The sequence below is a fragment of the Bufo bufo genome, chromosome 4 (genome assembly GCF_905171765.1).
Source record: "Bufo bufo chromosome 4, aBufBuf1.1, whole genome shotgun sequence".
Classification (NCBI taxonomy): domain Eukaryota; kingdom Metazoa; phylum Chordata; class Amphibia; order Anura; family Bufonidae; genus Bufo; species Bufo bufo.
In genome coordinates this window covers 132,549,232-132,576,755 of record NC_053392.1, presented here as the reverse complement: position 1 = coordinate 132,576,755, position 27,524 = coordinate 132,549,232, and the positions used below count along the sequence as shown (strand labels likewise).

Here is a 27,524-nt window from a genome sequence, read left to right as displayed (position 1 = left end):
TGGCTGACCAGACGGGTGTATTTGAGTATAGATGAAGGGATTGGGTTGTCTGCAAGTTGCAGGATAATGCCTTACCTTAAGGGGGTTTTCTGAGATTCTTATACTGCTGACCTATTCTCAGGATAGGTCTTCAGTATCTGTTCGGTGGGGTTCCGACACCTGGGACCCCTGCCGATCAGCTGTTCATTAAGGCAGGAGCACTGATCACGTTGCCTAGGAGTAGCCCAGCCCCATTCACTTGAGCTGAGATACCAAGTACAGCCGCTATAAAATCTCAAAACAGTGGTCGGTGGGTGTCCCGGGTGTCAGACCCTCACCAATCAGATACTGATGATCTTTCCCGAGGATAGGTCATCAGTAGTAAAATCCTGGAAAACCCTGGACCTGTCATCATTCTGGGCATATCTGTTTTAGAAAATATTGCAGTACCAGGTATAGCCTCGACCAAACGTACAGAGCCATGTCTGGTACAGAATGAAGTGGCAGAAGCAGTTCATGGAGTTCATCGGCGGTGCCGTAAGTAAGATCCCCACTGGTCTGATATTGATGGCCTAAACTAAGAATAGGACATCGACGTCAAAGTCCAGAAAAACCCCTTTAAATGGTTGTCCCAAAATGTAAATGTATAACCTATTCAGAGGATATGTGATAAGTGTCTGATTGGTAGAGGGATCTGACTCCTGGAAACCCCATTGATCACGGGAATGGGACACTGCCGATCCATATATCTCTCTGGGACTGCCAAAATGAAGTCAAGCACAGTGCTGTAGGATACCATAGAGATAAACAGAGCGGCAGTGCACCTGCTCCATCGCCACTCGATTCAGGACCCCCCTTATCCTGATTGGTAGGGGTCCCAGCGGTCGGATGAGCAGACAATTCTCATTTATCCTGTGGATAGGGTATAGGTTTAAAACTTGGGACAATACAGGATTATTAATAAATTGTGTAGAAAACGTGTTGATTTCTCTTCTTCCATTAAGTCCTCAGGCTGCAGATACACATTCGCTCAATGTCAGTGGATAACATATATAACAGCCTCGTGACTGACCCTAGACATCAGAAATAGAGGTCAGGAGACAATCACATTGGATTACAACAACCGAATTGTGTTCTACTGGGAGTTAACCACCTAACTGTTTTGCCCCAGTCCAGCTCCAGCAGTGGGAAAAGTAGCTAACTGGAGGGGGAGGCCTACTTTAGATGCTGCTATTGTCACGGTGGGGAAAACCCCCCACCGTACAATGACTGGGGGATAAGGAAAGCAACTAGGCCTGAACACAAGGATAAAGGAAGCAGGTCACCTCCTAATCCCTATACCTAGCCCTAACTCCTCACCGTATGAGCGGACCTGGATGATAGGACGGCTCATACCCTGGATACCTAAGGCCCTGAGTCGCCCTGAGAATCCCTCACAAAGGAGCTGAGGAGAGGCGCCCTGTTCTTTCAGGACACGGAAGAACAGGAGTCTCAAAAGGCCTAGTAGCAGGTAAAGGAAAAGACCATATTCAGCAAGAGAAACGGCAGGTAAGAAAACAAGACAACACACCTACCTCCCGCTGCCACGACTGGAACCCGTGAATACGTACCGGAGCCCTAACACCAAACAAGACACCATACCAGCAACTCTCACAGGTATCCAGCACACCAGATTTCGCTAGGACCCCCATGCCGCAAGGTGCAAGGCAGCACTGCATACAGGCTAGTGGTTAAAATACAACACACCAAATAATAACCCCACACCAAACATACAACACATGTAAGGAAGGAAAGACATCGCCGGAGACCTCGATGTCCCACTAGGAAGCCCTCACTCCGGGAGATGGAACATGAAGACCAGGAGCATAACTCCAACACACACCATTGGTGGAGTACCACTGACTCCTGGACTCTAGCCACAGGTAAGATGAAGCACCTAGTGACCACGCCCAACAAGGTGGTTAACCCCTCCATCACCGGACAGAGGAGGAAACAACTGAAAGGGGAAGTGCACACACCAGCATAAAAAGCTACACGTTGCAACAGGCAACAACATGCAAGGCTACCATGTCACGGCACACACCACAAAGGCCGCGACACTGCCCCCGCATGCTGAAACAGCAACACGTTGCCACAGGCAACAGCAAGCGTGGCATAAGTGTCACAGCGCACACCAAGGGCCGTGACAGCTATCTACTGAATGGTGGTAGCAACTAGAAACATGCAACTGTTCTTGTTTGAAAGCTGACAGTCCAAGCTTTCAGACAATGACAGCAATATATTCAGTACAGGGGAAGATATCACTGATAGAAATTGGCATACTGTAAATGCAGCTGAAATTAAAACAGGTTTTACGCGCGATTATTCCCGACTCGATTTCTAACAGGGATTTCTCCTTTGTTGCTTTGACTTTAGCTGTCATTTTGGTCTTGTATGCAAGCTTTCGTCTGGAATGTCAGCTTTCAAACAAGACCAGTTTCTTATTTCTAGCTGCTACCATTCAGGAGATAGCAGCATCTAAAGCAGCCCTCCCCCCCTCCAGTTAGCTACTTTTACCACTGCCTGAACTGGACTCGGGCAAAACAGTTAGGATACGTCATTAATATCTAGAACCCGAAAACCCCCTTTAACCTCCTATCAGTTTGGTGATCACCTGTTTGCAGCAGCTGCCATCACCTGAACTAATTTAAGGCCCATTTACGCGGGCTGACTGAGCAGGCAATTACCAGGAGTAAACCGTTTGTTCCCAATAATGGCCTGCTCATCAGAGGAGATGAGAGGGGCATTTACAGTAGCAATAATCTCCTCTTCATGATGGGGATGAGTGATTTCTCTTGGGATTGTTCATCCCCATAGAGAATCATTGTTTCTGGGCATCAGATCGCTGTTTACAAGGAGGATCTGTGGCATCCACATCAATGATGCTTTCACACGATGAGTAAGAATTTGCTCATTCATTGGTTGATCGGTGGTATCTTTACATAGGGCAATACCAGGAACAAGCATTTGTTTCTGATTATCAGATTGATAATTGTCCCATGTGAAGGGAACTTAAAGGGATTCTGTCAGCTAGTTTGAGCCTATAGAGCTGAGGACATGTGCTGCTAGATCATCACTAGCATGTCCACAATATACATTCCCTATAGCTCTGAGTGCTTTTATTCAATAAAAAAATATATATTTTATATATATGCAAATAAGGCAAGTAAGGAGCCCAAGGGGCTGTTACCGTTTCAGGAGCCGAGCCACGCCCACTGTGAAGGAGACAAGCACCGCCTCGCATCCTCTGAATCTCCTCCTTGCTCCCCTGATGTCACATAGTTGAAGCGCCGTAATCTCGCGCATGCCAGCACAGGGAAGAAACACCATGTCAGCACTTACATGCAGCATACTTGCGCATGCGCAAGATTACAGCGCTTCAACTCTGTGACGTCGTGGGAGCAAGGAGGAGATTCGGAGGATGCAGGCGGTGCTGGGCTCCTTCACAGTGGCTGTGGCTGGGCTCCTTCACAGTGGAGCGTGGCTGGACTCCTGAAACGGTAATAGCCCCTTGGGCTCCTTACTTGCCTCATATGCGTATATATAAAAATCGTTTTTTTGACACAATAAAAGCACTTAGAGCTATGGAAAATGTATATTGTGGACGTGCTAGCGGCGATCTAGCAGCACATGTCCTCAGCTCTATAGACTAAACCTAGCTGACAAAATCCCTTTAAAAGGGTTGTCCAGGACTTTTTTTTTTATATCTCCCCAATCCAGCGGCACCTATGAACAGTTTTATACATACCTGCGCCCTGTTGCTGTCTTCTGGCTCCGTGGCTGTCTTCACTATAATTGTCTGCGCTGTCAGCTGCCACACGTGATGTGCCACTTGGGGACATGGAAGCGCTGAGGCCAATCCCTGGCTGCAGCAGCAGCACACGTGGCCCTGTCCGTGCAGAAGATGACAGGCAAAGCTTGGAAGTCCAGTGAATAGAGGTGGGGGGCCACAGAGCGGCAGGGAACAGGTACATATATATCTCTTCTCAGGTACTGCTGGTTGGGGGGAAATCCTGGACAAACCCTAATCTTTATTATCTGCTATCTACTAAGATGGAAAGATCAGAAAAAATACTGCATAGCAAATAAAGATAGGCTTTAGCAAAAAAGTTACAGGCTATTACTTACGGGGTCCTTCACAAAGAGTTTTAGTCCGAGATCTTCTAATCCTTTGTAAAGTCTCAGAGCATTCTCACTGTGAATTTCCCAAGAGCGCTCTAGACCCTGGAAATAGACAGAAATGAATATGCAGAACCGGCATCATTCAATCAATATCCTAGTTCTTACAGATGAAAGGGCTTGTGCGGCTGCAGAAAAACCCTTAGCATTGTAAGTGTAGGACATTGCTTACCGCGTAAAAATGTTATTCTTTGTATAATGAACAGATTTACAATTTTCCAGTATAGTTCTGTATCAGTTCTTCACAGATTTCAAGACATTTGCTTGCATTCATTGGGTATCACTCCAAAATCCACATCCCATACATATTCACAGGCATCGGAAACCATCTGCATGAATCTCTAGCTGCAGAATCCTTGTGTTAATCTGCAGCATATCCACAGCAAATCTGCATCAGAAATCTGATAGCACAGCCTCTGCAGTCTCTTGTAGAATTAAGGCCCTATTACAGCGGCAGATTATTGTTAAGATGATCGCTAACAAGCATTCTCATGAACGCTCGTTAGCGATTATCTGGCAGTGTAATACTGCTGCCGGTTACCCGATGCTCTTTCAACCTGTTAAAAAATAATCTGGTTTGCCGGCAGCAGATCGCGCCATGCCGGCAAACAAATGAGACAGTATAGGGACGAGCGATTCATTAGCGATTCCTCATCCCTATACTGAGGAGGAGATCGCTGCATGTCATAGCAGCAGTCTCCTCCTCTAGCAAGCAGGCGATTGACAGGAGGGATTGCTTCCCTCCTGACAATCGTCTGCTCTATCTGCCCGTGTAATACGGCCTTTACGCGTTGGATTTTAGTTCAGTGTGTAAACTTACCCTCAGGGTAGGTTCACACATAGCAGGGTTGCAACCGGGTTCGGACTGGGAACTTAAAGTGGCCCTGAAAAAACTTTGGACCTTGGTGGGCCTCTGGGCATCGGCCCACAGGGAAATTTCCCTGTCGTGTCTATGACCAGTCCGACCCTGGGTGCAACCCATTAAGGAGTTTGAAAGACTCCTAAAGAATAATTAGCCCTCATGCACACAACCGTATTTTTTACCCAGGTGCTATCTGCATTTTTTGCAGAATGCACTCTGACCCATTCATTCAGGGCTGTGTCTTCCCAAATCACATCCAATACAACTGAATCAACCCCAATCAAGGTGTAGAAAGAGAAATGGGAGGCCCCACTCAGTGCTAAAGTATCATGCGAAAGGATCTAAATACTTATGTCCATGCAAAATTAAATTTTTTCCTTTTTAATGCATTTGCAAAAACTTCTAAAATTCTGTTTTCACTCATTATGGGGTATTGGGTACAGATTGATGTGGGGACACATGATTATTATATTTTTTTTAGCTGCAACATTACAAAATGTGAAAAAAGTGAAATTGTCTGAAGACTTTCCGATTGCATTGTACACCAAAAATATAGCTGCAATATATGCAGCTGTAGAATATGGCACATATTACCTATACTATCTATTGTATACTAGGTGGAATATGATATTATGTGGGATCCCTCAATAATGAAAATACAGCTGATCATGTGTATCTATAGAGGGAAATTAAAGTTTTGTTATGTATTGTCCACATGTATGCCAAAAAGCGGTATGTGGGGCTCAATTTATTCTATGCAGGGGAGAACATACCATATGTGCAACTTGTACAGCTGAACAGGGGACCAGAAGGTGCAAGGGCCCATTGCAATCTTAGAAATAGCCTCTTTATACATGTAACTGAACTGATAAATTTAAAGGGGTTGTCTCAGCTGATATATTGGTGGCATTTCGCCAGGATATACCAACAGAGGGTGGTTATTAACGGTACACACTCAGATTTGGTCACTGTCACTAGTGGGGTACCGCAGGGGTCAGTATTGGGCCCTATTCTCTTCAATATATTTATTAATGATCTTGTAGAAGGCTTGCATAGTAAAATATCAATTTTTGCAGATGACACTAAACTGTGTAAAGTAATTAACACTGAGGAGCACAGTATACTACTACAGAGGGATCTGGATAGACTGGAGGCTTGGGCAGATAAGTGGCAGATGAGGTTTAACACTGACAAATGTAAAGTTATGCACATGGGAAGGAATAATGCAAGTCACCCGTACATACTAAATGGTAAAACACTCGGTAACCCTGACATGGAAAAGGATCTAGGAATTTTAATAAACAGCAAACTAAGCTGCAAAAACCAGTGTCAGGCAGCTGCTGCCAAGGCCAATAAGATAATGGGTTGCATCAAAAGGGGCATAGATGCCCGTGATAAGAACATAGTCCTACCACTTTACAAATCATTAGTCAGACCTCACATGTGTACAGTTCTGGGCTCCTGTGAACAAGGCAGACATAGCAGAGCTGGAGAGGGTCCAGAGGAGGGCAACTAAAGTAATAACTGGAATGGGGCAACTACAGTACCCTGAAAGATTTTCAAAATTAGGGTTATTCACTTTAGAAAAAAAAACGTCTGAGGGGAGATCTAATTACTATGTATAAATATATCAGGGGTCAGTACAGAGATCTCTCCCATCATCTATTTATCCCCAGGACTGTGACTGTGACGAGGGGACATCCACTGCGTCGGGTGGAAAGAAGGTTTGTACACAAACATAGAAGAGGATTCTTTACGGTAAGAGCAGTGAGACTATGGAACTCTCTGCCTGAGGAGGTGGTGATGGGGAGTACAATAAAGGAATTCAAGAGGGGCCTGGATGCATTTCTGGAGCGTAATAATATTACAGGCTATAGCTACTAGAGAGGGGTCGTTGATCCAGGGAGTTATTCTGATTGCCTGATTGGAGTCGGGAAGGAATATTTTATTCCCCTAAAGTGGGGAAAATTGGCTTCTACCTCACAGTTTTTTTTTGCCTTCCTCTGGATCAACTTGCAGGATAACAGGCCGAACTGGATGGACAAATGTCTTTTTTCGGCCTTATGTACTATGTTATGTACTATGTTATGTACCACCACTGTCAGGTGCTGTTGTGGCATATCTCCAGAATGGGTCCTCAAAAGTGAAGGAGAGCGAACTGCACAGGAGCAACTTCTCCCCCTTAATTTCTATGGTAGTTCTGAAAATAGCCAACCACGACCCCTCGCCTATTTTTGGACGTATCATAGAAATAAATGAAGAGTGCACCACGCAAGGACAGCCACTAGTCTGTTCAATTCTGTGGGACCCACACCTACAGAGTCTGACATTGGTGCCATATCCTACCAATATGACACCAACATTTGAGATGAGTGCACATGATGAGGTCTAAACATGATGCGGTACGAGCATGGTGACAGTATAATTCTCACAGCATTATATTTGAGTTTTAAAATCACCTTCTCAGCCAGGATTGCCAGTCCTTCTCTCAGGCAGTAGAAGCTGGTCACTGGTCCTGTATGATGGTATCTGAAAAATGGCAGTGTTTAAAAATGTATTCTACAAGGAAGGATGAGTCACCGCTGTCTTCACCTCTTCATCAGACGTGAATCTTGGCTGATTTGCAAATAATTTTCCGCATTATCCACTGTCACTCATCAATCCAACAGAATCAGTTCACGTACATGTTCAATCTTGTCATCAATCGTGGACGGGCAAACGGCTCCTTCTTCATGGCTGACACTTACCACTTTCCTTGAACTTCTCCGTCCATTCATATACACTTCTTTGCGACAAAACACTTTCCCCATACTGTGCACAAAGCCTTAGGCCTCATTCACACGACCGTTGTTTGGGTCCACATCCGAGACGCCGTTATGGCGGCTCGGATGCAGACCCATTAATTTCAATGGGGCCGCAAAAGATGAGGAAAGCACTCCGTGTGCTGTCCGCATCCGTGGCTCTGTTCCGCGGCCCCGCTAAAAAAATATAACATGTCCTATTCTTGTCCGCGCTTTGCGGACAAGAATAGGCATTTATAATGCTGGCGTAAATTGCGGAAGGCAACACGGGCACCTTCCGTTTTTTGCGGACCGCAAAAAACGGCACGGTCGTGTGCATGAGGCCTTAGATAAATATTGGCATCAGTCCACAAAAAACAAATCACTGCACGCTGCTCTTCTTTCGTGCAAATCATTAGTGGGGCAGCAATTGTTCCTCACAGCGCAGTCACAAATGAACTGACATAACACATTCAAACCTGCAGAGCAGTGACTTGGGAGATTGTCAAAAAATGTATTTGTCTTTTCTGAAAGTTGATTAAAATTCGACAGCCATAGCACGGATAATTTTTGACTCTCGTTTATATATTTTTATCATATTAAATTTTTAAAGAGTAACTAAACTTTTATACTAGCTTTTTTTTATAAATCTCTCTTTATTTTTCAAATAAGCAATATCAATATCATCGGACCTAGAACACTTGAGTACAAGACCCCGCACACAGGCGGTTTAAGCATCAACAGAAGACACAGTGTATATCTTCAAGAGCACATAAATAGCCCAAATATGCAATTCCATGCCCAATTGAGTGTCCTGGTTAGGTGAATAAATCGGGCAGCGAGAAAAACTAACGAATCTGATCCGGAGTGTAGCACTAGACATAAAAGGACTGAAGCTCTGTAACCATACTTATACACAGGCCCGATATAGAGCTGGATGACTATAAAAATGACCAGAAGAACATTAAACATAAATGGAAATAATAATAATACATTAACATAAAATAAAATTGGATCGCCGGGACATGCCAAGTACGAGACGGGATTTTATACTAACTTTTAATATGTTGTCCCTAACCCCCTAAAAAATATTTTTCTAATATACTTTATTTATTAGTTTTCTATTTTTACCATACTTTTTCACCCCTAAAACGCACTATTCACTGGTGCGCTAAAACTCAGTTCTACCTACACCGCTGAGCTGTCAGCAGTGTACGGACTACTCATTTTATGAATGGGGCCGCAGCAGCACAGGGAGTACGGGCAGGAGCGCTCTTTGCTGCTTCTGCAGTGCTCCCTGGACTATTACTAACTGCTGGCATAGCACATCGGTACCCTGTACCCATGTACTATGCCAGGATTAGCTGAGCGGAGCAGGCTCCTGCTTCTGTCTGTTCTGCTCAGCTAAGAGAGCTGACATGCAGCTCAGCGGTGTAGGGAGAACTGAGTTTTAGCGCATCAGTGAATAGTGCGCTTTAGGGGTGAAAAAGTATGGTAAAAATAAAAAACTAATAAATAAAGTATATTAGAAAAAGGTTTTTTAGGAGGTTAGGGACAACATATTAAAAGTTAGTATAAAAGTTTAGTTACTCTTTAAGTACACCTGTCACTAAAGACTTTTATTTTTGGCCCCTATCATATATCACAATAAAGAGGTTAGAGTCCAGGAAGCAGAGATATAGGCAGCTGTATGACATATTCACAATGGAAAAACTTGAAATGTTGGGAGAAAGGTAACTTTTGGGCTTTAGAAAGATGATTTAACATATAGTGCATGCTGTCCTTAGCCCTTGAAGGATTGGGGTGATGTTTTAGCATGTTAAACCCATTACCTTCTCTTTATTACAAATGTCCCAAAATAAAAGCTTCTGACTAGGGGGAGGTTTCCTTAAAAAAAAAACTTATACCCAACAGCATCGCAAACTAGACAACAAAGAGATTACTTTTGGGCAATACCTTTGTATGCAGGGTCTTTTGTCTGTACAAAATACTGAGTGAGGGTGTCTCCTCTTGGGATCCCGTTAAAGTGGTTTTCCAGTACAGTACCTAGATATTGATAATCTATCCTCAAGATATCCCATCAGTATCATATCGGTGGGTCTTCAAAACACCACACCCCAACTAACCAACTATTTCAGGCAGCTGCCGACAGCAGAAAGTATAGAGTGAATGGATCCGGAAGCACAAGGTTCTGTCCACAGTCCCATTTAATTGAATGGGAGCTGATCAGCACGAGGCTGGTGCCACAAATTACACAGTGGACGGAGTCTTCTGTCCACTGTATAGCCCACAGCTCTGGAGGCTCCATGAAATTGGTGGGCGTATGGGGTTTCGGACACCCACCAATCTGAAACTGATGACCTATCCTGAGGATAAATTAGCAATATCTCAGTACCAGAAAACCTCTTTAATGAGCCAAGTCTGTGTTTATATGGTCAGAGTTTTCAGAACCAGATGCATTCTGGGATGACTTCCTGACTGTTACTTGTGGCACCAGTGCAGGTAGCTCAGTGAGGAGTCATTTTGAGAAACAGAATGAATTGCATGATTGCAAAGAGTGCTTCTACTGTAATTTTAGCTTGCCTAATGTAAGGCCTAGGGAGACAACCAGTACAATGGGATCTGCTGATAGATCTCTGACAGATCCTGAGTAGATCACAATGCCTTAAAGAGAACCTGTCACGTTGAACATGGTGTCAGAGCTGAAGGCAGCATGTTATACAGAAGGAGGAGCTGAGCATATATATATATATATATATATATATATATATACAGGGAGTGCAGAATTATTAGGCAAGTTGTATTTTTGAGGATTAATTTTATTATTGAACAACAACCATGTTCTCAATGAACCCAAAAAACTCATTAATATCAAAGCTGAATATTTTTGGAAGTAGTTTTTAGTTTGTTTTTAGTTTTAGCTATTTTAGGGGGATATCTGTGTGTGCAGGTGACTATTACTGTGCATAATTATTAGGCAACTTAACAAAAAACAAATATATACCCATTTCAATTATTTATTTTTACCAGTGAAACCAATATAACATCTCAACATTCACAAATATACATTTCTGACATTCAAAAACAAAACAAAAACAAATCAGTGACCAATATAGCCACCTTTCTTTGCAAGGACACTCAAAAGCCTGCCATCCATGGATTCTGTCAGTGTTTTGATCTGTTCACCATCAACATTGCGTGCAGCAGCAACCACAGCCTCCCAGACACTGTTCCGAGAGGTGTACTGTTTTCCCTCCTTGTAAATCTCACATTTGATGATGGACCACAGGTTCTCAATGGGGTTCAGATCAGGTGAACAAGGAGGCCATGTCATTAGATTTTCTTCTTTTATACCCTTTCTTGCCAGCCACGCTGTGGAGTACTTGGACGCGTGTGATGGAGCATTGTCCTGCATGAAAATCATGTTTTTCTTGAAGGATGCAGACTTCTTCCTGTGCCACTGCTTGAAGAAGGTGTCTTCCAGAAACTGGCAGTAGGACTGGGAGTTGAGCTTGACTCCATCCTCAACCCGAAAAGGCCCCACAAGCTCATCTTTGATGATATCAGCCCAAACCAGTACTCCACCTCCACCTTGCTGGCGTCTGAGTCGGACTGGAGCTCTTTGCCCTTTACCAATCCAGCCACGGGCCCATCCATCTGGCCCATCAAGACTCACTCTCATTTCATCAGTCCATAAAACCTTAGAAAAATCAGTCTTGAGATATTTCTTGGCCCAGTCTTGACGTTTCAGCTTGTGTGTCTTGTTCAGTGGTGGTCGTCTTTCAGCCTTTCTTACCTTGGCCATGTCTCTGAGTATTGCACACCTTGTGCTTTTGGGCACTCCAGTGATGTTGCAGCTCTGAAATATGGCCAAACTGGTGGCAAGTGGCATCTTGGCAGCTGCACGCTTGACTTTTCTCAGCTCATGGGCAGTTATTTTGCGCCTTGGTTTTTCCACACGCTTCTTGCGACCCTGTTGACTATTTTGAATGAAACGCTTGATTGTTCGATGATCACGCTTCAGAAGCTTTGCAATTTTAAGAGTGCTGCATCCCTCTGCAAGATATCTCACTATTTTTGACTTTTCTGAGCCTGTCAAGTCCTTCTTTTGACCCATTTTGCCAAAGGAAAGGAAGTTGCCTAATAATTATGCACACCTAATATAGGGTGTTGATGTCATTAGACCACACCCCTTCTCATTACAGAGATGCACATCACCTAATATGCTTAATTGGTAGTAGGCTTTCGAGCCTATACAGCTTGGAGTAAGACAACATGCATAAAGAGGATGATGTGGTCAAAATACTCATTTGCCTAATAATTCTGCACACAGTGTGTATATATATATATATATATATATATATATATAGTTATTGGAAAGATTCAGTAAAGCTTGTAATTTACTGATCTATATCTGTGCTCATTCTGGGCTTTGAAGTCCAGGAGGCGGTCCTATCAGTGATTGACAGCTCTCTGTATTTACACAGCAATAGAGGGAAGGTTGTCAATCACTGATAGAGCCGCCTCCTGGACTTCAAAGCTCAGAATGAGCAGGAATCTAAATGAATGAAATACAAGTTATACTGAATCCTTTCCCATAAACTATATATCAATCTGCTCAGCTTCTCCTGATCTATACTAAGCTGCCTGCAGATTACTTTGCATTTTCATGGTGACATATTCCCTTTGAGCTGGTCATAGATGAGAAGCTGGGCTTGAGCCTTGATCTGTCATCTGGTCTTCTCTTGGTGCAAGTCTGTTCTTTGACACAAGTATTACCAACAATTGCATCAGACAATGACCAAAAAAACATTCAACGTGTCAGATCAGGTTTTTCAACATATTTTTCTTGAGTTCTGTGTCTGATGGTGGTATTACACTGTCCAATCTTTGGGCAGTTTGTGTGCCGGTGATAGACAACACATTCATCAGCGGTCGTTTGCACAGATCTGATTACACAGGCTGATGCCTACTGAATGTCGGAGGAATGATTGTTACCACAATTATTCCTCCCTCATTCTCTTCTATTCACCCGTGATTACACAAGGAGATATGCTGCCGATAATCAAGCATCTTTCATCCTGATGAAATATGCTGATCAGCCGATGACTGAGCGTTTGCTTGTTGATCAGCTGCTCAATTATATGAGCTGATTGTTGTTAACGAGCATTCATAGCCCCAATAATTGGCCTGAAATTGTGCAGTGGTCATCACTAGTGTATTACCAGCTTTAGTTCAACTATGAGGAGTCATTTTGAGCCTTTCTGTTATCTGATATGTCCTTCCCCTATTAGCTCCAATTAAAATGGTTATCCATTGGTATTACATTTTCTATATGTGGATCAAAGAAGACATACTCATCCTCAGCGCTTCCATGCCACGGCTATTCCAGTGATGCTTTGGTCCCCACTGTTCTCTACTTACTGCTCCTGGCTCAACACACTGGTATTCTCAGGAAAGCCCTGCTCAGCCAATCACTGGCTGAGGCGTTTCACCACTGTGACCAGTGATTGGCTGAGCAGACATTTCCTGTGTGTCAAATCAGGACCAGGAAGTGGAGAACAACAGGGACCGAAGCAGACTTGGAATGGCGGCAGAGGGAGGTCAGTGATGGTGAGTATGGCTTCTTTTTTATCTTTTAACTTATCTGTGACCCATATGAAAAAAAAATTATACTGCTGGACAACCCCCTTCTAAAAGTTCTACTATGATAATATTTTAATATGCTGAACATATTCTATTATGTGTCTTTGCTGTTTTGTGGAGTGTTCTGTTAATGTGCAAGAAATAAGCAAAAATCACATGAAAACATTCTCAAAGTCAAAATACTAATGGTGAGCACCTCCTAGTCTATGACCTAAACGTAGTCACTTCTGTGTGAAACCACAATGTTTTATAACATGGTACAGTGTCAGACTGGGGTTTCTGGGCCCACCAGAGGTAATCCTTCTCAGGGCCAAAGTCTAATAGGATTTGAATAAAAAAAGAAAAAATAGACCTTAGTAAAAATAGACCTCGCGGACAGTACGACCTTGACATGGTACCTAGGTCTTTAGTAACTACAGCAGCTCTTGACCTCGCCAGGTTTGCCTACCACTGGTCTGAGGCAAGCTTAGATTGTAACTTACATTCTTGGTTTTCCATCACAGCCCCAGTAGTTTGAAAGCCATGTCAGGTCCACGTAGAAAGAGGGTGGTTTTGTCTTACGGCTGAATATCTTCTTACTGTACAAGGAAACAAGTCATTAGCTGTGTCCCCAGTGCTAGCAAGCCGTTATAGTGGTAGTACTCTATTCAACTGTGCTTTTTATCCATGTGCAGTTCATATTACAGAGGCAACTCATGCATTACATTATGCCTGGCATTTAAAGGTAAGGTTTCATTTTGTGCAAATTACTGCAATGATTGTATTAGATAACTTCATAAATAGCAAATATATTGGAATAGTAACTCAAACCAATGACATCGCCTAACCAGTAAAGATGGAGGTAAAACGGTTCAGTGCAATACATTCATAAAAGTACCTTGCAGCTTCGCTGAATGAGATGGGTGCAGTTCCTGGAGGAGCATTTAATACTTTCTGAGAACCAGAGTATAAGATATCAATTCCTATAAGAAACACAAAGATAACAGGTGCACAGTGGGTTTGTACTTAAGTTTTAGTTCACAGCAACCAATTAGATTCGTATTTGTAGGTTATATTTTTGATGATTGCAATCCTACGATGTAATGACACTGTCTATCCTTTAGGTGGCAGTCTAAAAGCACCTGATCAACTTCACCTACATCATTATTGAGTACGCCAGTCTACAGTCTTCATTTTATCACATCACATAATCATAATGATGTCTAAGCAGGAGCCTAATCTGCCACCTTAGTTCAGAATTGTTGCTAATGTGCAGGGATAGTGTACAAAGTGATGTTACCGTACAAGGACAATGCTTACAGTGATGTTATAGGTCAAGGAAAGTGCCCATAGGGATGTCACAGTACAATGAAAATGCACAGTTATGTCCCAGTTTTTCACAAATTAAAAGCCCAGGAACCCTATAAACAGTGATGCCACAGTTGTGAAATAATGCACAGTGACCTCACAGTACAGAGATAATGCACACAGTGAAATGGCAGTGCAGCCTTGAATGTTATTTCCATCCGGACATTTACACCTCTGAGACCTGCAGCTGTCTTGAGAAAGGGAATGGAGAAGTGGTCACACATGCACAGCTCTCTCCATTCACTTTTTGGAGTCGAGTAAGCAGACCCAGAGGTAGGAACCCCACCTATCAGATATTTATGGCATATTATGTGGCCAAGAGGGAAAGGCAGAGGTGAAGCGGTGCTTTGAGACGCTAGGCCCACCCCTCGGTGCTTTGAACATCTTGTTGGCATAAGGATAGAATTACAAGTTTTTCAAAAAGTGGATTTTTTTTTTACAAGAGAGTGGAAGTTTCACTCAGCATAATCAATGTTTATGCCATGTTTGTGGTATATACTCAGGGTACATGTCCTGATTTATATTTAAAGAGTGTCCTTTTTAAGAGATTGAAAATCATCCTCAGCTACACTGTTTAGTATAAAGGGATCCTGCAAAAGAACGGACAACATGGTTGGTCCTTTGTTCTCAAGGCGATAAGTCACATCTCTCCATTAGGAACACATGCATGCTTGGCCCAACCAAGCGGTCGTGTATAGGAAGGTTGGGAAGAATAGCTGTCATCCATACGAGCCAAGAGCCATTCAATGAGTATGACAATCCAGTTACTTGTAAAGATCATTATTACTAACACGGCTGAAGCCATGATCATTAGTCATCTTCTAACTGCACATGCAGGCATTTTGGATTAAGATTTAGTGGACAGAAATATCATATTTTGCGCTAGATTTTTTTAGGGTGACCATACACATTAGTCTAAGGTTGATCAAAATGGATGATTTAACTAAAATGAACGTTCATTGGTTGAAATTTAATCAGGAACTATTTAGCCAACAGACCATTGAAAAGAAGTCAGCCATGTTTAGAATTGTCGTCTGATGGTCAGTTCAAAAGATTTTTATTTGAAAGAATTTTCCCAAAAAGAGCTTTCATCCATTGCCCAATTTCATTGAACACGTATTTCCAGTTTTATCAACTGTAATGGCCAAAATGTGTATGGCCATGTTTGTGAAAGGAACGTTCACCAGATGATTGTTTGTTCAACTGCTGTTCAACCATCAGCCAACTTCTATGTAATGTGTATGACCACCTTTGAACTACACAATCTAAGCAAGTCTAGCCATAGGTGTCCTTATAGAAGGTAACATGTGGCATATATTACAAAAAGAATAATTGATATGGAAGCATATCTCATAAATAGCTTACCCTGCTTGTCCATGTAGATAGGAGCACCTCCTAGAGATGCCACAGAGTCTACCAGAAGGAGGCAGCTATACCTATATATGGAGCAGACATCACATAATTATTTCTGGGCCATCATTCAATGCTACTTTAATGCATCTCTATAGCGGTTGGAGCTCCATTTTTCTAATGCAAAGCTTAAAATCCCCTAACGAATCATAATGGTAAATGATAAAAGTCTGTCTTTCCACCTGAAAGGTACGTACCGGTGACACAGGTCTCCAATGCCATCTAATGGCTGCACCACTCCACTGGATGACTCTCCATGAGTGATGAAGAAGAGAGAAGGCTTGTGCTTAGCTAGACCCTGGAATGTAAAAAATATATAAAGTACAAACCAAAACACTTACATGACCCGCATCCTAACAATACTCTTTGTCCTTTTGATCTTGGATCCAGTCAAAAGCTTGTGTGGCATTACCACTTTTGCACCCCGCAACTGTCTCCTATGGGCTAATATAGTGTCATCCTATGCAATTATTTTAGGTCCAAACACTGTGCATTTCTAATGTTGGTAACTGTTCTTGCTCATGTAATTTACCTGGTTCACCAGAAGGTGGCAGCAAGCATGGCAGAGCTATATTTATAGAGAGTGGAGCCCTTCTTTCCATTCTAACACCACCCCCCCCCCCCTCTGTGGTGTGGTGGGCGTGTCCCTCTTGCTTCAGGGAGGGGGGAGTTCTAGTTAGAGTCAGTTCTAGTTTACCCCCTGCCAAGGGAGGGTGTGCAGCAGGTGCACATCCCTGCTAGACGTGCCTTGCCCAAGCCAGCTAGAGCACCTACAGCTCTGCTGGATGTGGAGGCCACAGCTTGGAGCCTCTGAAGCCAGGAGGAGTTTTCCCTGGATTAATCTAGAGTCAGACTACAAAGAGAGATGTTGCAGCATACAACTAAAGCAAAGTTATTCAGTCAGCCCGTCAGCAGAGCCAGAGAGCACCAGATGTAGCAGAGTTGAGTTTGTTCGCCTGCCAGAGTTAATACTAAAGCCTTCTGGGAACCAAAACAAAGCCTGAAACTGTTGGAGAAACGTTTTATGCAAAGTAAAGCTGTTATTGAACTTCATCACAAGATCTGGACTCAATTTATTTCATCACTTCCTTCATCAACAACCCCCCTTTCATTGCTTCGGGGCCAATGCCTGGGGTCCAGCGTATCCAGGTAGGAGCACCGCGACACGTGCACCAACATTAAGGGACATTTAGGCCACCCTACACCACTCTGGCATTCCTGCACCTGGGTACCATCCACAGCATCACTAAAAGGGGCCCTGTGCCCTTGTTGCTTTATTGCAACTGGCGTCACAAAACAAGTATTAGTACTCTTAAAGGGCCCTGGGGGGAGACGCCCGCTGCACTTGTGATTATTGTAATTTATTTATTTTTCGCTGTTTTTAATCGTTTTTGTGTAACAGATATGTATATGCATTCAGGAATTTGTGCAAACTTGGATATTTACAGAAGTCCCAAAGAAATGAATGGAGAGTACACCACACAAGTGCGCCCACTTCTCCATTCAACTCTATGGGACTGCCGGGAGTAACTGAGCCAGAGCTCGGATATTTTTGGAAATCCAATAGAAATGAAGGGAGAGCACGCAACGCATGCATGGTAAACTCCCGTTCATTTTTGGGGCTCCATTCTAGAGATATGTGCAGGTCAAAGAGGTGGTACCCACACCTATCTGACATTAGTGGCTTATCCTAGCGATCTGCCATTAATCTGTGAGGTGACACAACCCCTTTAATGTTACATTATGATCTATAATAATCCTGCTCAGGATTCTAATTGATTTAACCAGAGTGGAGAGTGGGGGCCCCAGAATGTCCCTAAATTAGACACAGACTAACTATATAAATGTCACCCAAAGCGTTAAATATAATTTAGTGGTTGGATATTGTCTACCTCTGGTACAGCTTCGGTTACTTTCACACTTGCGTTGTTTTCCGGTATTGAGATCTGGCAAAGGATCTCAATACCAGAAAAAAACATCTCTGTTTATTCCTCATGCATTCTGAATGGAAAGAGATCCGTTCAGGATGGCTTCCTTTCCGGCAGCACTCTGTTTTGTGACCGGACACAAAACCGCTGCAAGCTGTGGTTTTGTGTCTGGCCATAAAAACAGATCCGGAACCGAAAACAATGTAAGTCCATGGTGACTGATCCGTTTTTTATGGAACCTAAAAAAACGTATCCTATCCGTCACCCATTGACTTTCACTGTATTTCTGTTTTGATTTCAGACAACTGCATCCTAATGGAACGGATGAGTCCTAATGTGCAAAATCAAAACGGATCCATTTAATTCCGGTATTGAGATCCTCTGCTGGATCTCAATACTGGAATTAACAACACAAGGGTGAGAGTAGCCTTAAAGGGGTATTCCTGTCTCAGACATTGATAGCATATGACTAGGATATGCCATCAATGTCAGATCGGTGCAGGTCCTTGTCTGGGATCCGCTCCTATCCGGCCCCCTGAAATGAAGGGAAAGCAGCCATGCATGTGTGGCCACCTTCTGTTCACCGCTAGTTATTTTATTTCTAGGAGGATTAACAGAGGGTCCACAAAACACACAGTTCAAAGAAAGAGTGCTCCAGAATTATTTCATAGGGAGTATTTACTAACTCACATAGAGATGTATCCAAGTTAAAATTGACTCTGATAACACATGTCACAATGTTATCTCGTTACAAAAGCCATTAAAATCCATTGAAAAAGTAAATTAACATTTTCTTGCCATTGTTTAATTAACGGGTTAACCATCAACTTTAGCTGGGCTGCATCTGTATATCAGGAAATGTGACAGATCCTCTATAACCGTGAGATGTAAAACACAATACTCCATTTTTTATTATAAGCTTGGTTCCTGTGTAGAAATTACTATTGGATGAACCTATAGGCATTTTGCTTACAGTATAATGTAATGGTGGGTTTATATTACCTCTTCTATTCCTTTTAGGTTGAACCCTTCACCGGGCGGTTTTGTCAGGAGATGTACAACGGCACCTAAATGACACAAAATAAGTGATCATTGCAGCTTTCTAGCCTTATCTTTTTAATTACCGTAGTCATGTAGTCCTCACAGCTGCTGCAGAAGGACATTAGTTTGCATAAAGCATAACTGGTGCTCTTCTATACCCATATTAATGTAAAATAATATATATTTAACTTGAAGCTGAGGAAGGGTTAAATTTGAGCGTGAATATTTGGCAGATGCCATTGAAAACAGGCAGTGCAGAGTCCAAGCCAACACTGCTGAGAAGTGACCAGGTGCAAGTCCAGACAACAGGAACATGGCAATAATTAACCTGGGCACAGAAATGTAGAATCGGGTCATCCTTAGGCTCCATTCACACGTCCGCAAAATGGGTCCGCATCCGTTACGCAACTTTGTGGAACGGGTGCAGACCTATTAATTTCCAATGGGGAGGGAAAAGATGCGGACAGCACACTATGTGCTGTCCGCATCTGCATTTCCGGATCTGCACTTCCGTTTCCGCCAAAAAATAGAACATGTCCTATTCTTGTCCGCAATTGCGGACAAGAATAGGCGTTTTCTATTATAGTGCCGGCGATGTGCGGTCCTCAAATTGCGGAATGCACATTGCCGGTGTCCGTGTTTTGCAGATCCGCAAAACACTTACGGACGTGTGAATGGACCCTTATAGTATACTAGCTGAAGGACCCAGCTTCGCTCAGGTATATTTGATCTATTTCATTTAATGTTTGTGTGTGTCGTTAAAAGATATCAACACTACCCACTATAACAGTGACCTCCACAGCAGCCCACCCTCTTAAGTTTGACCTTTACAGCAGCCTTCCCCTTAAACAGTCAATTTTCACAGCACACCACCCCCTTGACAGCGGCCTCCACAGGGGCCCACCCCCTTAACAGTGTCCTTTACTGGATCGGGAGCGTGTCCTTTTAAACAGCTCACTCTAAGACAGCTGCACTGTACTGTCTGAGTGTGAGCTGCAGGAAGAAAGTCATCCTCCCTCCCACCTCTGCAGCTGACAGAAGTAGATTTTTACCTTCATTTTTTCAATCCCTGTCGGCTGAGTGGAGGGGGCGTGGCCTACCCAGATCGGGCGTGGCTTATCAGGACCTAGAAGTTGATTTTTAACTTCATTTTTTCAATCTCAGTCGTCTAAGGAGTGGGAGGGAGCATGGCCTAACCGGATCGGGGGCGTGTCCTTTTGAACAGCTCACTCTAAGGCCTCATGCACACGACCGTTTTTATTTGCGGTCCGATAAAACGGGTTCCGTATTTCCGTGATCCGTGTCCGTTTTTTCTTCTGTGGGTCTTCCTTGATTTTTGGAGGATCCACGGACATTAAGGAAAAAGTCGTTTTGGTGTCCGCCTGGCCGTGCGGAGCCAAACGGATCCGTTCTGATTTACAATGCAAGTCAATGGGGACGGATCCGTTTGACGTTGACACAATATGGTGCAATTGCAAACGGATCCGTCCCCCATTGACTTTTAATGTAAAGTCAGGAGTCCCTATTATACCATCGGATCTGAGTTTTCTCCAATCCGATGGTATATTTTAACTTGAAGCGTCCCCATCACCATGGGAACGCCTCTATGTTAGAATATACCATCGTATTTGAGTTAGATCGTGAAAACTCATATCCGACAGTATATTCTAACACAGAGGCGTTCCCATAATGATGGGGACGCTTCAAGTTAGAATATACTACGAACTGTGTACATGACTGCCCCCTGCTGCCTGGCAGCACCCGATCTCTTACAGGGGGCTGTGATCCGCACAATTAACCCCTCAGGTGCCGCACCTGAGGGGTTAATTGTGCGTATCATAGCCCCCTGTAAGAGATCAGGTGCTGCCAGGCAGGAGGGGGCACACCCTCCTTCCTCCCCAGTTTTACATTCATTGGTGGCCAGTGCGGCCCCCCCTCCCTCCCCTGTATTACTGTACATTCATTGGTGGCCAGTGGGCCCCCCCTCCCTCCCCTGTATTACTGTACATTCATTGGTGGCCAGTGGGCCCCCCCCCTCCCTCCCCTGTATTACTGTACATTCATTGGTGGCCAGCTGGCCCCCCCTCCCTCCCCTGTATTACTGTACATTCATTGGTGGCCAGTGGGCCCCCCCTCCCTCCCCCTCCTAATAATGCTTCTAAAAATTGCTAAGTAACCATGGCAACCAGGACTGCAGTAGCGTCCTGGTTGCCATGGTTACCGATCGGAGCCCCAGCGATTAAACTGGGACTCCGATCGGAACTATCCGCTGCCACCAATGATAGGGGGGGGATTTTAATTAGGAGGGGGAGGGAGGGGGGCCGGACTGGCCACCAATGAATGTACAGTAATACAGGGGAGGGAGGAGGGGCCCACTGGCCACCAATGAATGTACAGTAATACAGGGGAGGGAGGGGGGCCCACTGGCCACCAATGAATGTACAGTAATACAGGGGAGGGAGGGGGGGCACACACTGGCCACCAATGAATGTACAGTAATACAGGGGAGGGAGGGGGGGCACACTGGCCACCAATGAATTTAAAACTGGGGAGGGAGGGGGGTGTGCCCCCTCCGTCCTGGCAGCACCTGATCTCTTACAGGGGGCTATGATACGCACAATTAACCCCTCAGGTGCGGCACCTGAGGGGTTAATTGTGCGGATCACAGCCCCCTGTAAGAGATCGGGTGCTGCCAGGCAGCAGGGGGTAGTCATGTACACAGTTCTTAGTATATTCTAACTTGAAGCGTCCCCATCACTATGGGAACGCCTCTGTGTTAGAATATACTGCCGGATCAGAGTTTTCACGAAGTGAAAACTCAGCTCTGAAAAAGCTTTTATGCAGACGGATCTGCGATCCGTCTGTGTGAAAGTAGCCTACGGCCACAGATCACGGACGCGGATGCCAATCTTGTGTGCACCCGTGTTTATTCACGGACCCATTGACTTGAATGGGTCTGTGAACCGTTGTCCGTCAAAAAAATAGGACATCATATTTTTTTGACGGACAGGAAACACGGATCACGGCCGCGGATGAACAACGGTGCATTTTCCGAGTTTTCAACGGACCCATTGAAAGTCAATGGGTCCGCAGAAAATCACGGAAAACGGAACAATGGCCACGGATGCACACAACTGTCGTGTGCATGAGGCCTTAGACAGCCGAACTGTGCTGTCTGAGTGTAAGCTGCAGGGAGAAAGTCACCCTCCCTCCCACCCATGCTGCTGAAAGAAGTTGATTTTTACCTTCATTTTTTTCAATCCCTGTCGGCTCAGGAGTGAGAGGGGCATGTCCTATCCAGATAAGGGGCGTGGCTTAGTGGTGCATGGGGGCGGGGTTTTACATCTTTTGAGGGTGGACACATTGTGGCATGGGGCGTGCCTGGGCTCCTTCCAGCAAGAGTGACGCCCCTCTGGGCACCTTACTGGCTCATTTGCATACCAAATAAACTGGATTTTAGAGGATAAAAACATCTATTGCTGGAACAAAGGCACATCTTGAAATAAGGTACTAAGTACTATTAGGCCATAGCTTTACTTTAATAGCGATTATCCTGGTGACAGATTTCCTTTAAAGCTCTCCTACAGCAGTGAAGAAAAATGGCTGGATTGTTATGGAAACCTGGAGTAAAACTCTGTATGTGCAGACTGAAGGACCTGCGAGCTTCTGTTGGCTGATAAGGGTCATGTGACCAAGCTTCTATTTGCTAATGCATTTTTTGGGAATATCTCAGGAACGGTACGTCCTAGAGAGCTGAGACCTGGTCTAAAACCTTCCCGGACACCTGATGTACCTTTGTGCAAATTTTGTGATTTCAAATGCGACGGTGCAGATTCATTTAGCGGACATACACACACATACACTCAGCTTTATATATTAGACTGGCAGAAGACACCATGCGAGCCCCTGCTCGTGTATCAGTAGTATATTTTATGGCAGCCAGTCTTCCCAGTTTATTCACGTACAGATAGTCCTTTATGGACTATGATTTGGCAATCTCTTCACTTCTCTTCAGACCATTCAGTTCTTGTTACAGACCTACCTAAGTACATACATTCATGAATGGCTCTGCTTCCTGTACTGTCATCTAGGACAATCAAGTCCTCCTATATTAGCTGAGGAAGGCCTCTTTCAGAGAATCGCGTACGTGGTCTCCACAAACAGCACACATACCCATTGATTTTTCTGTTCACACATTAGTGGTTTTCTGTGCCCTATTTTGTCCATGGTCACAGGTCCCTCATACATATTATAGTCTATGGGTCCGTAAAAACGACAGACACAACACAGATGGCATCCATGTTTGTTCTGTGGTTTTCACTGACCATTGGTAGGAGATGCTCTGGAATCTAATGTTCAGGCTAGCAGTATCCGTGGAACACGGATGACACAAAGGGCACAAAACAGATACACGGACCAAAAACGGATCCTTCACAGACATCATCTGATGAACTACTGACCATCGTGTCACAGATGTCATCGTGGACATGGAATAAGGCCTCTTTCTCACAGTCAGTGCTTGGTCAGTGACTTCCATCATTGATTAGGAGCCAAAACAAAGAGCGGGTCAAATACACAGAACAGGAGCAGATCTTTCCCTTACACCTTATTTCTGTGGAGGCTCCAATCCTGGTTTTGGCTCAAAAATCCTGATGGAAATTACTGACCAAACACCTACCAAATAACTGAATGTGTGAAAGAGGCCTAACTAGACTTTTGTGCATTTCTACATTCAGGGATTTTATACTATTTTTGAAGCCAAATCCACAAAGGGATCATACTGTAACTGGAGGAGATGTAAAATGGAAAGACTTAGGGGTGAATTTATTATGAAGAGAAGTCAGTTTTTTTCAATGCAAATTGCACAAAATTTATCAAATGTCGCATGTTGTTTGATAAATTTGGCACATCTTTAACCCCTAAAGTTAAAAGCCAGGCCAATTTTTGTTTTTGTTTTTTCTTCCCCGCTTTCCAAGAGCCATATATGCATTTTTGGTGGTGTTTTTCTGCTGTGTTTTTTAGGCAAAAACCTAGCCACAGTTGTTGCAAGGGAATTATTAAAGGGGTTCTACGGGAATTATTTAAAATGGCTGCAAGGAACAAGTCTGAGAATGTGAGGAGGACTAGATTCTTCCACTTGCAGAGCTGCCTAGGGGGATGAGGGGGCACAGCCTCACTACAAACGACACTGCTCTACAATAGATGGTAATGATGTGATCCTGCCTACGATATGCCATTGTGAGAGATAGTTTTTATTTCTCTATATATATGTATTGTATTACTCTTTTCTGTCCACAAGATGGCAGCAAACCAGATGTGTGAGCCTCATGTGCATTTCTTTGTCTTAAGGTCACTGGAAAGGGGGAGTTGCGTTGCCATTTTTGAATGTGCCAATGAAACTCAGGGATAAAATTAGCAAACTACTCCCCAAGAAGCCAATAGTTTTTTCTTAAGGAACACCCCTTTTGTGATGTCATGTCTGCTATTTAAGTGAATGTAACTTGAATAAAGTTCTCTTGCTCAGGGGGATGAGAAGATGCTTTCATGAAACCAACTTGTGTGTCTGGTCTCATTATGAAAGCAGTATGGCGCGCACATACTTATACTTCCAATTGATTTGGCACCACACAAAGAAGATGAGAATCGCATGAATTGTGATAACACCATCATGGCTGAGCAGCCTGAGAGGAACGCTCACCAATATGTAGTATATATGCAAGTGTAGTGCACCCCCCAAGACAGCTTTTTATGTGGTGGAAACTGGCCCTAATCACATTCTAGGACAGGTTGCTAGAGGCCATTTTAAATAATTTCACCCCTATGGTGAGTTTTTTGTGTCAATGGCATTTTTTTTTTAAAATTGCAGGATGCTGGTATCCTTTTGCTTATTGCCTGATATTTTTCTCCCATAGACTGCCATTGGTTTTTGCATGTCTTTTTTACCAATGCCTTGTTCCCTTACAGCTCTACAGAAGAAATAACCTTGGCATGAAGAAGTAACTAGGCATGCAAAGACACCATTAAAGAATCCAGTGATAAAACACACCATATGGGCGAAAATGCCTCAAACGCCATAAAAAAACCCTGTTCATGGCTTTTTTTTAAACCCAAAAATGTAGGACCAAAACTGTGCGTGGAGAAGCCAATAAAGTGCTCTGTACACATCTTATATCACAGAGATTGAGTTGTCTGTCTTCCTTACCTATCCTCTGAGCAATGTCTGCAGCTCTTTCCCCCCAGATGCCATTTGAAGCCACAAGAACAATGTCACCTTTCTCTACCACATTAAATATAGCAGTCTCCATAGCACAGTGTCCTGAGCCACTCACGGCCAGGGTCAAGGTGTTCTTGGTCTGGAAGGCATACTGTATCCCAAGTTTAATGTCATCCATTATCTGTAGGAGAGAGATGCATAAATTACTAAATCATTCATAACAGTGATCCCCCACAAGCTCCATTCATCTTTCATAATGTTAGACATGACTGAGCACTTGGTGGCCTACAGACCACTCGGTCTGTTTTGTGTCCACTACTTGCATGGACTTTACAATGGACATCACCCTCCCTGACATTGTCTATGATTCACCTCATCACCACAGTTTGTCTTCACTGAGCAAAGTAGTTTCTGTAAGACTTCACTCTATTAGATACAAGTACTGATGGATGGATGAACAAACCACCTTTTGGTGAACGGTAGGTAGCTTCAATACCAATTAAGATTCCCATATAATATGGACCTCTTTAAAAATATCTTTACGCAATATTTAAAACCTAGAACACAAAGAAGGAGAAAGACATACCAGATACTGAGTGGGCAGCTTGGTATAGATCCAGAAATACTTGGATACATAAGTACTTATCATACAGTCTATAGGAAAGTGACATCTACAATGAAATCATAAGTAAAGTACTAGGATGTTTGACTTCCACAAAGAAATAGACCATTAGTATAAGGAGAGAAGTGCAAAAAATTGCCCCGGAAGGGGAAAGACACATATCATTTTAGTGGAAGTTCGTAATGGTCGTTACATTCGTTCAAACTGGCCTTACATCTTCAACGACACCAGGCATTGGACGAAGAATGAAAGTTCTATCATCCGACTATTGTATAAAAATCAATTGTGTCTGACTTATTTCAAGACATTGGGGCAGATTTACTAATACTAATATGAGACAGTCCCTAGACAGGCAGCAAAAAGGGCCTTGGTCTTTGTTGTGAAGATGTGCACCAAAATTTGGTTTAAAAATTCTGACATAAAGGAGCCCAACTCATAGGTAGTGTATAGCCTATAGGTGTACAAGATGTATCATCATGTGGTAAATCTGGTAAACCTATAGGCTATACACTAGCTATGAGTTGGGCTCCTTTATGTTAGAATTTTGAAACCAAATTTTGCTGCAAATTTTGGTGCACATCGACACAACATAAGCCAAGGCCCTTTTGGATAGACTGCAGCCATTTCCCCTTGTCAGACAATCCGAAAAATGTATCTAAAACAAATGTGGTGCAAAGCATAGAAGCCAGTTTTTCGGCTCCAATTAAGCCAGAATTATGACGCATTTTAATTAGTAAATCTCCCCAATGTTCGTTGTTTGTTGAGTTGCACTGGACAAATGTTTGTTATGGTTGAAATCATCCGGTTTTATTAACTTTAGTCTATGTAGTCTCCTTAACCACTTAAGGACCACAGGTTTATACCCCCCTAGTGACCAGGCCCTTTTTTACAAATCAGCACTTCACAACTTTAACGGTTTATTGCTCGGTCATGCAACTTACCACCCAAATGAATTTTACCTCCTTTTCTTCTCACAAATACAGCTTTCTTTTGGTGGTATTTGATTGCTGCTGAGATTTTTCATTTTTCTGATATTAATCAAAATAGACCGCAATTTTCTCAAAAAAAGTGTATTTTTAACTTTTTCGGGTAAAATTGTTCAAATATAATTACATTTCTATACAAGTTTGAGTCAGAATTTATTGTGCTACATGTCTTTGATAAAAAAAAATCCAATAAGTGTATATTTATTGGTTTGCGCAAAAGTCATAGCATTTACAAACTATGGTACAAAAATGTGAATTTCCGCATTTTGAAGCAGCGGACTTTCTGAGCACCTGTTTCTTGAGGTGCTAGAATGCCAGGATAGTATAAATACCCCCCAGATGACCCCATTTTAGAAAGAAGACACCCCAAAGTATTCACGGAGGGGCATGGTGAGTTCATGTATGATTTAATTATTTTTCACAAGTTAGCGGAAAATGACACTTTCTGTGGAAAAAAAAATAATAATAAAGTTTCCATTTCTGCTAACTTC

General features: G+C 43.3%; 1 protein-coding gene across 2 annotated transcripts in view; it reads right to left on the bottom strand.

Annotated features, from left to right (window-relative positions):
- Nucleotides 1–27,524, bottom strand: part of AGXT (alanine--glyoxylate and serine--pyruvate aminotransferase) — a 53,032-nt gene that overhangs the window by 8,629 nt on the left and 16,879 nt on the right. For both annotated transcript variants that reach the window (XM_040427920.1, XM_040427921.1), the window contains exons 2-9: nucleotides 25,414–25,606; nucleotides 19,173–19,237; nucleotides 16,440–16,540; nucleotides 16,198–16,268; nucleotides 14,363–14,447; nucleotides 13,968–14,063; nucleotides 7,519–7,588; nucleotides 4,147–4,242 (exon numbers count right to left, since the gene is read on the bottom strand). In XM_040427920.1, coding sequence (XP_040283854.1) covers nucleotides 4,147–4,242; nucleotides 7,519–7,588; nucleotides 13,968–14,063; nucleotides 14,363–14,447; nucleotides 16,198–16,268; nucleotides 16,440–16,540; nucleotides 19,173–19,237; nucleotides 25,414–25,606 — 777 coding nt within the window. The remainder of the gene's footprint in view (nucleotides 1–4,146; nucleotides 4,243–7,518; nucleotides 7,589–13,967; nucleotides 14,064–14,362; nucleotides 14,448–16,197; nucleotides 16,269–16,439; nucleotides 16,541–19,172; nucleotides 19,238–25,413; nucleotides 25,607–27,524) is intronic.